Source organism: Bombyx mori, chromosome 4 (genome assembly GCF_030269925.1).
Source record: "Bombyx mori chromosome 4, ASM3026992v2".
Classification (NCBI taxonomy): Eukaryota; Metazoa; Arthropoda; class Insecta; order Lepidoptera; family Bombycidae; genus Bombyx; species Bombyx mori.
The window spans coordinates 6,796,573-6,809,616 of NC_085110.1; the positions used below are offsets into that span (position 1 = coordinate 6,796,573).

At 36.2% G+C, this 13,044-nt stretch overlaps 1 protein-coding gene across 1 annotated transcript in view; it reads left to right on the forward strand.

Moving 5' to 3' along the window:
* The window catches only part of LOC101746913 (long-chain fatty acid transport protein 4), a 23,657-nt gene continuing 10,613 nt past the window's right edge, over positions 1–13,044 (forward strand). Inside the window, exons 1-3 of the mRNA XM_004929184.5 lie at positions 1–468; positions 10,971–11,124; positions 11,974–12,214. Of these exons, the coding sequence (XP_004929241.1) occupies positions 293–468; positions 10,971–11,124; positions 11,974–12,214 (571 nt within the window). The 5' untranslated portion in view covers positions 1–292. The remainder of the gene's footprint in view (positions 469–10,970; positions 11,125–11,973; positions 12,215–13,044) is intronic.

Sequence of the window (13,044 nt, forward strand, 5' to 3'; positions counted from 1 at the left end):
ATGTCAGCCACAAAGAACTATCGTGAAGTTTAACAGTATGTCGACATGAATTAGTAATAAGGGGAGGCAAAACATCGCTGTGCCACCCGTTCGGTGATCAGCTGTTGTCGCGCATGTGCAGCTGTGCCGAGGGGGGCTTCGAGCTTCGACATCGACGCGGTGCGTCCTTCCAACATTTGCGCGAAGCTCTTCGCCGTAAATAGACGCGTGCACGTGGCGTCCTTTGTGAACGCGCTCCTACAGTATTACTAGTGCTCGGTCGTGCCCTACTGGGCTATTCGCCAGCTACAGCATGGACGCGTTGCTGGCAGCGCTCGTGGCTCTGATGGCAGTTGCCGCCGCGATGGCCGCCGTGCTGAGTACGCTTTCTAAAGCTGCAATATTCGCTATCCTCGCGATAGCGCCCTGTGTGTATCGTTACAGAAAGCAGCTCTACATTATTTTCGTCACTCTTCCACGAGACCTCAAGTGAGTAAAGATACATTTTATGTATGAGAAAGCACTCAAATTGAACGAAATTTAAACAATAATTCTCTGTCATTCTTTTCCCGTTGTACAAAATTAGACCATGGTTCAATATTACGTTGGGATTTGTTCCGACTTTATCAGTGTTACAAAAGGGGCCCAATATGCTCTCACGTTTAAATGTATAAGTAAATATCGATACAGCATGTTTATAACTCTCAAAAGATTTTCAGCGATGTTTATGTTAAAGTTTTCAAGGACGAACGAAATCTACTTTCGACATCTAGCAAAAAATACGAATAAAACATTCTAATGATTAATTTATATAACTCGTGGGCACGACTTCAATCGTGTACGGTTCCTGTCTCCGGTGTTTGATTGGAAGTACGTTGTTTGTCCATCACAGCTCATCATAGTGACGTCTCTTGAATACTTAATCGTTATTATAACTTATTCAATAATGTTCGCTGATTATTATTAGGTATTCCTGTAGATAAAATATTGTTCCATTGTGCGTGAGCTATCGTTTTTGGATTACGGTTTAAAGTTTGCTTTAGTAAAAGTTCATAATTTCTTACAAAGATTTGCTTAAAACTAAAATTGGCTTCATCAATGATACTTTAATAAAAAAATCATAGTTACTTTTTTTTTGGGCTGCCATAAATGATCGTTGTCAGAAAGTTAATGAATTATTCATTAAACTATCCGTTTTCATGGAAATCGATTTTATCAATCAAAGTTTCTCACACGGATGATTTATGTGTAATGTTTTATTTAAACATATTTTTTAGACTTGCTTTGATTATTGATAGATTTTCGCTGAAATTACCTTTTTCGATGACAATTCTACCCAAGAATTAGTTGTGCATCTGAAATAGAAAAGTGTTGTTTGAGAAAGTGCTCATGATCCACTTGGTATTAAGTTGTTACTGGATTAAGGTTGAAGTCTTTTTTAAATTGTGTATCGGTTGTCTCACACTTCATGAATGCTTTGAGGAAGAAATGGGTGGGTGGCTCTACCACGAATAATGCTCTTTTGCCCCCCTGTGTTAACATAGAGGAAGGTTGGTTGGTAATAAATTTGATTTTTCCGTCGTTTTTTCTTAACACTTTTAAACATTGGATTACTACCAGGTTGTCGGAAAAAATCTTATTGAGACAGAAAATGGGCTACCTTTTAGTAAATTGTTTTCGCTTTTACTAAAAAAACTTGTACATCTTAATTATTGATTTAATAAAACACGCCGCTACATAATACTCGTATTAGGATGTTTAACTAGGTATCAGTTTAATGTCAGAGTACAATGAACGGAAACACTAGTGTTAGACTCAACATTATACCGTAAAACGTTAATAACGCATTGTAGAAGATAAAAGTTTGTATTTTGTCATATTTAACAAAAAAACACTTTGTCATATTTTTCATTTACGCTATAGTAAATTAAAGTATAACTAAAATGAAATAAAGCTGTTTGAACTCATTCAATTGTTTACATTAATTATTTGGTCGCGTGATAATTTAGTTGAAGGATAACTTTATCTGGTCGTTTGCAAAACCAGCTAGATTTTAAAACTCACTATGCCTTGAAGTAACAGTAATGTATGAGTTCAGAGTTCCATTGTTTAGTATAATATTCCAATTTATTCAATATTAATTTAGAATAAACAGGTTATGTATCGACCACAAAAATTCAAATAACACAAAACAGTGAACAAAACTATGTAGTAACCTCGTCTTTTATTAGCTACTGGCTGAAGTTCCTGTAACAACATTGATCGCGCTGAAATATATTCTGTTGTTGTTTATTATCTACACGATGCCGCGATGTTTATAGAGACACGTGTTGTCTAATTATTTCTGGTGTTATTTTTATAATGTTTACTAGATTGGTATCGTGATGGCACGCTAATTGAAACTGGTCTTTGGATGTTTTCTTTTTCGTTATGAAAACGAGCTTACAGAAAATTCAATTAGAACAAAGCGCGAGGGGTATTACAAATGTTTTACATACTAAAACGCTAATTTCAATAAAACGGTATAATTAATTTAAAGATACATCATCATTTAAAAAGACTTAAAATTACATTAGGGTTCAATTTTCACTGACTTGAGGGCACAGTGGTTAACGCCTCTGTCTGCTGAGCCGAGAGCCGTTCGTTCGATTCCCATATTTGGCAAACATTCGTGTGACGAACAGATTTATTTGCTCCTAATTCGAATCTAGTATTCTATAGATAGACACGATATTTAATCGTATTGATTTAAGTGTATTAGTTTCTGGATCCCATTGTACAGGGAACCGAGTTTCCGATTGTTTACTTTTATTTGGAAGTTGTACAATAGCGTATCTCAAATAATGGAATTGAGAATTAAAATATTTTTTGATCATAAAGTAAGGGTATTGTAACCCTTGTTGTAATTGTTTTATAGTAATCTGTAATCTCAACGTTAAGGCGGTCGTCATGATACCTGTCAAGTGCCTACCTTAGGTCAAGGATTGCTTTAAATGCATACAGATGAAAATGTTTAAAACTTATCGGTGATATTTATTTCACTACGTATTCAATTTATTTTTCTATATTACAGATAAACTATACGAATTGTTTGTTTTCTGATGCTTAAAGCAGCAGCAGCAAAAGCAGATTTTGTACGCGTTATTTTGTGATGGCATCGTTCAATAGCGTAATACAAATTCTATCATCACTTGCATTACAGGATAGGTACAGATAATTCTTCACAAAAAACTTTAAACTGACAATTTATCAAATAAAAAAATTCAAATCCTGTCATTATAATCACACATTAATCAATGTGTTATTAAATTTTTAATTCAGCCGAAGATATGAAAATTGCCACTATTGCCACAAGCAAAAAATTGTTTACTCCGTACCTAGCGAAGTCAAACGCAACATTATAATTATCATTAATTCATTTTACTTTACCATGTTCTTCGTTTCAAGCAGCCGTTCATAATTGGCTTTTATTATGTGAAACGATCCTTTTTTTTATGAATCGTCAAGTGTGTCGGAATAAATACGTTCCCTTCATATTAAAAGAATATAAGTTTAAAAAAAATAAAAAAAGTTCTTTAAAAAAACAAACAAAACACGCTTTTATAGAAAATCCAACTAAAAAATAAAAAAAGCGTGGGGTGCTTTTGAGGATATTATCAAAATAACCCTTCTACTCATATCTGTTCATAAAATATTTATAACTACTGCATGCTAAAAATACCATGCACCCCATGCTTTTTTTACAATAAAATCATTTTTTCTTACACTATTTTTAATTCAAAATTTATTAAAATTTATTTTTTATTTTTAGTTGGATTTTCTATAAAAACGTATTTTGTTCGTTTTTTTAAACTATTATTTATTTCTCATTTTTAGTTGAATTTCAATTTTATGAAATTATTATTTTAATTTTTTTTTTAATATTGATTTGTCATCGGTCCTTAATAAGTATGCCAAATTTCGAATTAATCCGACGTTTTGAAGGGGGTCAAAATCATGTTTAAAGATTCCGTTACAAACATACATACGTCTGAAGCTAATAAAAGCGTATTAAAATAGGCATTGACACAAACAATATAATATAATAAATTATATACTTAAATATGACATCTTGGATATAAAATAAGACGACGTTGTCTTGACAGGATAAGTCATATTTGTAGGTAGTTTACAGCGAAAGCAGAACCATTTTCAATGGCGCCCAAATTCCAAGGGATGTTCCTTAAGGGAGATAGATAACCGAGTTTGTTCAATCTGGTCATTAGAGGTTTAAGAGAGTAATTTTATTAAGTTACAAATTAGGCAGCTACAAATCTGTGCCTCTTACATGACCAACGTCGGGCCAATGGGCGGCGATGCTCAATCTACACTGTGTCCACAAGCCAACCTGCCACTATTGACAAAAATTTAAACTTATATATATCTATAATAGGTAATTTAAAATAATATAACATTTTATAGGTAATTGAAATTTAAAATACTAGGGAGAGACGATTAAAATTAAATCTACGAGAAATCATCTTCATAATAATACTAATAGTTTGTCATTTCTTCTGTGCGCTTATAAGATATTTTATGCAATTGAAAGAAAATTGTAAATTGGCCAAGATTAAGCAAAAAACGTAAAAGCTTATTAAGGAGTTAAGGTCTGGTTCAAAGACCTCCTTATTTTTATTAAGTAATCCTTGACTTGTGCTGTAAAAATTTTTCAGGCCGTTTTCTTAAATTCAAGAACAGTTTATAATTCATTCGGCAATACATTTGTTCGTTTATTTTTATTAGCATTTTCACAACTTAATTGAATGCAACCGGCGGTATTACCAATACACAAACTGAAATTTTTATTATTAATACAGGTGCCGGGGTAGTCTAAACATCGCTTGAGTCACGTTACGTGGTAGCGTGAGAAGCGACAGTCAGCGGCTGTCCTATTATTAATGGTAACTTTCAAGGACGAAAATAATTCGAAGGAGGATGAGGATATGAATGTTACCTGAATTTCAGTAGTGTTTTAAAGAAAGTTTCATGTTATAAACATTTTTACAATCTTGCATTGCTACCTACGGCTGTCAAGTCACTCATGTCCAGCGCTTTTTTTTTAATTGCTTAGATGGGTGGACGAGCGCACAGCCCACTTGGTGTTAAGTGGTTACCGGAGCCCATAGACATCCACAACGTAAATGCGATGATTGTAGGTATGGATAGGTAGATATGATGATAGGTATTGATATAGGAGTATGGTAGGTGATGAAGATCATCAAATCGTCGTTCTCTAAAATTTTTTTATCTTTAAATGTTAAACCTTTTTTACAATAATATGTAAATGTCAATGTGAATGGTTTTTGCTTTTATCGTCAAAGGCCAAAATGTAATACAAGAAATAAATTAATATATTATTTATTCAATTTTAATCCGAAAAAAAAAAATTAATTGAAATACGGCCGAATGAATATTTCCGTTTAAGTTAAATAAATTAATTAGTATTGTATTATTAATTTATATCGACTCCATCAGTCCAGTAGTAGTTAGTTCCTACAATTAATCCAATTCAAATTATACTCGTAAATGCGAAATATAGTGACAATGGATGGATGTTTGTTACTGCAAATGTCACATAAGAATTACGGGAAGGATTTGGTTGAAACATAACAATGTACATGGACTAAAATACAGTGCGATTAAGGGACAACAGGCACGCGGATTGTTTCAAGAAATGCACTTGATGCATAAAATTAGCGATTATCACCCACAGCTGAATTTTTATAAGTTTATTAGTTGCAAGCTTTTTTTCACGGAATGTTTTTCACTTTTTAAAATATAAATATTGACTTAGTGTCGTCATAACTAGGAATAAGATCAGCCCCGAAGGCAGCTGGCTGCAGTAAACAAAGCGCAGGCTACCGTAGGTACTTGTCGAACGCGCTGAAAAGTTCCACGTGAAACTTGATGCATAGAATTAGCCTGCAGAGTTTTTGCCAGGTGTTCTCAGGGGATCGCGATCTCGATCCGGCGGTAGTTACACTCACTCAGCAGCCCCCCTTGAGTAGTTAGGTTTTCTCTAGTCGGGCAGCTGCTACCACTACTTCCCTTTTTGGCTGAGCCCTTGAGCTGACCTTGAGGTCACTCATCCTGGCAAAGCTGGAGAGGACATCGGGTCACCAGATTTTATCCTTAAAAAAGCAGCCTCAGAACAGCAGTACTTGTAATTTTTTTAGGTAAAACATTCACGAAATAGGGACGGAACATGTGGCTTGCTATGTTACGCTAGGTATGACTAAACTAGTCAGATTTTCACATGAATTTTTATTAGGTTTTCACTATTCTGTAAACAACTAAGACCGCATTTTTGTTATCAAAGGTATTCTGACTTATCGAGATGAACACTTACATATGTAGTATTTGAGGTCGCGCAATCTGTAATGCTCAGATAAAATCTTGTTCGATATTCTTTCGTTTGATTTATTGGTTATTTTGGCTGTTTAAATTAATTCCCTATTGTTAAATAGCTTTTAGCGTAAAAAATGATGAATGAAAAAATATTTTTTTATGTTATATTTTTACTTAAATATATGTATTTTTCTTGCGTTACTGTGTTTTTTCTGTCTTTGTTTGTTGGTTGTATGCTTACATCATTATAGGATTATTGTTTTCACATAGCTACGTAAAATAATCGTGTGCTCGTGAAGAGTCACGTGCTGAGCGAACGGTACGATATACGGTTTCTCATCGTATGTCTTCTTCGGTTTAGAACACGAGTGCTTAGTTGAATTAAAATTGTAGTTGGCAACGTGAACTATGTACATACGTACTTATAATATTATAAATATAACATTATATTTACAACACGTTATCGATACCGAACATAAATCAACAATCGCCCATAAGCCACTGAATCTGTCATAGTATTCTATTTGAGTAGCAACCTGATAACCATAAAACTGCCCAGGATTTATCGGCCTTAGTTAAACAAACTAGGGTAGGTTTAAACGGTAGGTTTTCGTGAAACAATAAGCGCATGGGTACCAAATGATGAGTGATAATGGTAGGAGATGATAGTGAAGCGAATGAGATGATGGTGAATTCGTTCACTGGTGGTAGGACCTCTTGTGAGTCCGCACGGGTAGGTACCACCACCCCGCCTATTTCCGCCGTAAGCAGTAATGCGTTTCGGTTCGAAGGGTGGGGTAGCCGTTGTAACTATACTGAGACCTTAGAACTTATGGGTGGGTGGCGCATTTATGTTGTAGATGTCTATGGGCTCCAGTAATCACTTAACACCAGATGGGCTGTGAGCTCATCCATCCATCTAAGCAATAAAATAAAAAAAACGTACGTTTTGATAACTCGATTGACAGTCCATCGAATCTTCTGATATCAATCAATATGTACGAAACTTGATATTTAAATGATAAATATTGTATGGCGCATCCTATTGTGACGTTAATAGACAAAGTTTGTATTTGTAATTGACACATTGAATGTGCGGAAAGGAATTGATGTGTTTTCGAACAGCTATGTCGTTTTTTTTATGATAATCACTTTCATTATCAACTGTAGTTTGAACATGTGTTTCAAACGCTAAAATCTCGGGCATATGATTACTAGTGTTGAACTTAATCGCGCGTCATCTGAACTATCAACGGTAACTGTTCGGGGATTAATGACAATGGGGAGATCTTCCTTCGAACGGATGACAATTTTTTCCCCTACCTAAGATGATGGTCTAGAGCGATCACATCAGCATAACCTTATCTAGTAGGTGAGCTCACGGAGCTCAAGCCTGATGACGTTGCTAACCTAACCTAACCTAACCTACCCTATCTATACCAAGAGCCATGCTTCGCAGAATCTACCACCGGATCGGAAACGCAACCCACTGAGAAGATCCGGCGAGAAATTAACTTTTATATACGCAAGCTTATCTTGAAAATGTCGTTAGTGAAATTCAAGCATCTGTCAAATTTCTTCTTGTTCTATCATGAATGCTGCCACAACTTTAAGAAGTTTTAAATGAATCGGATAAATCGCGCATACAGACGTGATAAAACAAACAAATATTTTTTATATGAGAGTCGATAAGATTAGATTTGTACCTATTTGATTACTGCATCAGTACTGTAAGCATACAGGACAGTATCAAGCGCGAGGTCGCGGCAGCGGGACCAGGCAAGAACCTTTACGTAATCAAAAGACAAAAAAACATCAAAGAAGCCGTTAAAATTATTATTTTCCAACAGATCCAGGCTTGAATTTTCCGCTTTGATGCGGGTAATAAAAATGATAGGAATAACATGTGCAGGATTTTGAAGTGTAGGTACTTCGGACTTTAGAAATCAATTAATGATCTTTGCGCCGTTGGTTGTCGATATCATTCACGGGTAGTCTTTTATCCGAATTCTTATTGATATAAAGATTGGTGACCGTTAATTTGGCGACAAACGAAAGGTGTTTCATCGAGCGGGTTTTTTTTAATACGCTTTTATTAGCTTCAAACCAATGCTTCAGACGTATGTATGTTTGTAACGGAATCTTTGAACATGATTTTGACCCCCTTCAAAACGTCGGATTAACTCGAAATTTGGTATACTTGTTAAGGTCCGTTGACAACTCAATATTTAAAAAAAAATTGAAAAAACTGAAATTTAACTAAAAATTTAAAAATAAATAATAGTTTAAAAAAACTAACAAAATACGCTTTCATGGAAAATCCATCTAAAAAATAGAAAATCAGTTTTAATAAATTTGTATTAAAAATGATTTTATTGTAAAAAAAAGCGTGGGGTGCATGGTATCAGTAGTTATAAATATTTTATGAACAGATATGAGTCGAAAGGTTATTTTGATAATATCCTGAACAAGCACCTCACGTTTTTTTACAATAAAATCATTTTTTCTTACGAAAAGAGTATTCTATGATAGCTGCCGCTACAGTTATATTATCTATGTAGCGCAAATTAAAAAGTTTTATGTAATTCGTTTTTATGACTGAGAAATACGTTTCAAGCAATTTACAGTTGCTTACACTTTGACTATTCGATGGCATTGTACTTTACCCGAAGTTTGGAACAGGATTGGTAGTTAATTGTATTTTAACTGCTTTATCACTTATTTGCTTTGCGGTTGGCAGGGGCTTAGCTCTGTCCGTAATATCGTTAACGTCTATGAGCGACGGTAACCATCCACCATAACTGGTGGCAGGACCTTACTGGTGGTAGGACCTCTTGTGAGTCCGCGCGGGTAGGTACCACCGCCTATTTCTACCGTGAAGCAGTAATGCGTTTCGGTTTGAAGGGTGGGGCAGCCGTTGTAACTATACTTGAGACCTTAGAACTTATATCTCAAGGTGGGTGGCGCATTTACGTCGCAGATGTCTATGGGCTCCAGTAACCACTCACTTAACACCAGGTGGGCTGTGAGCTCATCCACCCATGTAAGCAATAAAAAAAACTGCTTTATCACTAATTTGCTTTGCGGTTGGCAGGGGCTTAGCTCTGTCCGTAATATCGTTAACGTCTATGAGCGAAGGTAACCACTCACCATCAGGTGGGCCGTATGCTCGCCTTGTTAATTGTTTTTGTTTTTGCTCTCCGTTGAAGAGAAAGGTCTTAGCAGTCAGCAGTCTATATGGGCTGTGCGCTCGACTGCCCGGCCCATATATGCTGATAAAGGTCTTTGTTATATTTCAATGTCATTAATTTTTATTGCGTAGGCTGATGTATACCGAGGAACGGACCGTATTGGGCTGGCGTCCAGCATTCGATCGATATCTTAACAATGCGCCAATGAAAATACCGTAGAAATCCTTTCAATGAAATAAAACTTATTACGGGACTAAGCCTACTTTTGTAATGCTGTCTCGTTTTTTTCTTCATTTAAATATATTTAATACATTGATATTATAACTTGAACTATTTAAAAATACAGTTGTACCTATCCTTTAATGCAAGCAGTGCAATCTTTTTTTCTGATTTTGACTGACTAACAAACGTCAATTTCATTTTAGCAAGTATTTTTTTTGTAACATCTTATTCGTATAAATCTATATATTAATACGTGAAGCAAAAACTTTGTATCCCTTTTTACGAAAATCGCGCGGACGGAGGAGTATGAAATTTTCTACACTTATAGAGAATACAGAGAAGAAGTGCACAATGCTAATATTTTTTTAGAATAATGCATAAAATATACATTAAATCAATAAAGAAAACATTACACACACTACATACCATGTATTTGACGCACACACGCATGCATACTATTTATTGTCAAACTTTTGTTCTTGACGTCTGTTGTCAAAATAGAATATGATTTGTCTTTGTTAATATTTTTATAGTGTAGTCTTGGCGAAATTTGTGATTACAGAAGTATAAAATACAATCATAATAGTGTACAAACTTACAATTCCAATTAATTATAGTCTAATTTCGACTACTGCGGGACATCTAGTTCGAATAAATTATTCAAAAGGTTAAATATGAGAAAATCACGTATTGAAAATTTCGATGCGACAGCCTGTGTTTTAGTAAGCGTACGGTATATACCTATAGACGTATGTATACTGTGACTGACGAATATAATCGATACCAATTTCAACCTTCACGTTAGATTCATTAGGGAGCTATGGAAGGACATTTGGTTTTTTTTCATTCATATTTAAATAGGCTAAACAGGTTTGTAGACGAGACTTAGACAATCGATTTTTTTTCCCCGGTGACTTTGTTTTCAATCTAAAGAGACGATGACTGTTTGTATATTATCTTTTTGTTTTCGTTAGTAGGTTTATAAAACACACGTCATAGATAATTATGACAATGTTCTGTTCATTGTCTTTCGTTAAATGGGAGTATTTTATTTTAAATTGAACGTTGACATGATATCTACAATATGCTTATTCTCTTTAAAGCTTACATTACTCGTCAATATTTAGATAACATGCTGCGATTCCTGTAGAGGCACACATTCTATTGTGTTTAGTAAATATTATTTTCTAGATTCCTATGGCGCTACGCGAATGGCATGGTAAGGTCGAAGCGATGGGGACGTCAAGATGCAACTGTAGCGGAATTGTTCACGCGACGTGCTAAACGGAATCCCGATGCGCCATGTTTTATTGTTGTTGGAGATCGAACGTGGACCTTTGGACAGGTTAAGTACCTATAGATTTTCTAAATTTGAAAAACGTAATGTCCGGTTTGCGTCCGTTTAAAGCATACACCGCCTTTCATAGAACGCTATTTGGGGACAGACATAAATTTTTTTTTATTACCTTTGTAGGCATACGAGCATACGGCCCACCTGATGGTAAGTGGTCACCGTCGCTCATGGACGTCAGCAATGCCAGGGGCAGTGCCAAGCCGCTGCCTATCATTAAGTACTCTCCGCAAGCCTCGTTTGAAGAAGGACATGTCATAGCGCTCGGAAAACACCATGGAGGGGGGTTCATTCTAAAGCCGGATGGTACGTGGCAAAAAAGATCTTTGGAAACGCACTATCAATGAACGCAGCGGTTCCAGATAATATGGATGAACTCTGCTCCGATGGCGGGAGGTGCGATGATAAAAAGGAGATGAGGGGATCATCTCGAATAAGTCCCGAACCACTCTCAGTGCCTTTAAAAATTCCCAGCACCAGTCATGTTCGACGTGCAATTTAACCTGCAGAGACAGTCCACTGACTTTCTCGCCGAATGTACTCGGTGTGTCGCCATTCTGTTTCGATGATAGGCTCAGCGAAGAACTACTCCTGGTAGGGCAAAAGCTATCAAACCTTCTTAGGCTGAACCCAATACAGAATAACCACGAGACTACTGGCAGATAGACAAAAAATAAGCAAGAATTTGTGCTTTTCTGGGCTTGCTCAAACACGCTTTAATATTATTGGCTGGCTCAAAACATGCTCTTCAATTATTATTACAGGAAGTTACGTAAGGATAAATTATTATCAGTATACTAGTACGGACAGATGATGGAGGGACAAATAATCTGTACTTTACAGATTGCGTCGAAATCGAACCAAGTGGCGCGAACTATGCAAGAGCACCTGCAGCTCAAACGCGGTGACGTGGTCTGCGTATTCCTGCCCAACAGCGGCGAGTACATCTGGACGTGGCTTGGCATCGCTAAAGTCGGAGGCGTTTCAGCACTGATCAACAGCAATCTGCGACATAAACCCCTCTTGCACTGCATACAAGTGGCCAATGCAAAGGCTGTAATCTTCTCTGATCAACTTACGGATGGTGAGATTGTGCTAATTAATTCAAATGGATTAATATAAATTGTTTTTATTCGACAGTACCAATACCACTAAAGCGCATGGTAGACCACCATTTTTAACGTCAGTACACGAAACATCAATATCGATATATGTTTAATGCTAACTTTTTTCCTGGTAAATATTTTGGGCACTTACTATTAGACAGTTTATTATCAAGGTCATGTTTAATAATTGTCACCTATCACAAGGAAAGCGACAAGAATTCCTTCTCATATACATTCACTATGATTCTATTTATTCATTTACTTTAAAATAATGGGAGGGCATGTTGTTATCCCCCACGATCTTGGCTATTTTTGGCGCGAAGCTGTCATTTGTTCGGATTTAAATGGTAGGATTGAGTGAAATTGGGACGCCAAACATAGAATTGTCGCATTGTGGTTTCCTGGTTTGCGTAATAGTTTAGTAAATTTCATCCGATCCACTCAGCTTGTTATTAGACGTCTGTGGCTCTAGCACTGAGAGCAGGCATAGGGGCCCTGGTAACCGTGCTCGTCGACTTCATCAAAGAGTCATCTAACCAGAGATCAAACATAAATGTAACCCATACATCAGCCCGGACTTTCTCGAAAGATCTTCTCAGCGGGTCGCGGCTCCGATTCGGTAGTAGATCCATTCGCGAAGCAGCTGTCCTTGAGCTGTTAGTGGACTCCTTCGGTGTCGCTCTGGCAGCTTCTAGTAGCTACCATCCCTCCCGGTTGAACCAGTGCTCACCCACTTGTCCTGGTGAAACTGGAAAGACTTCCAGGAGATAAGTAATCCCTCTATCTTAAAAAACGAGCAGAAAAAAAA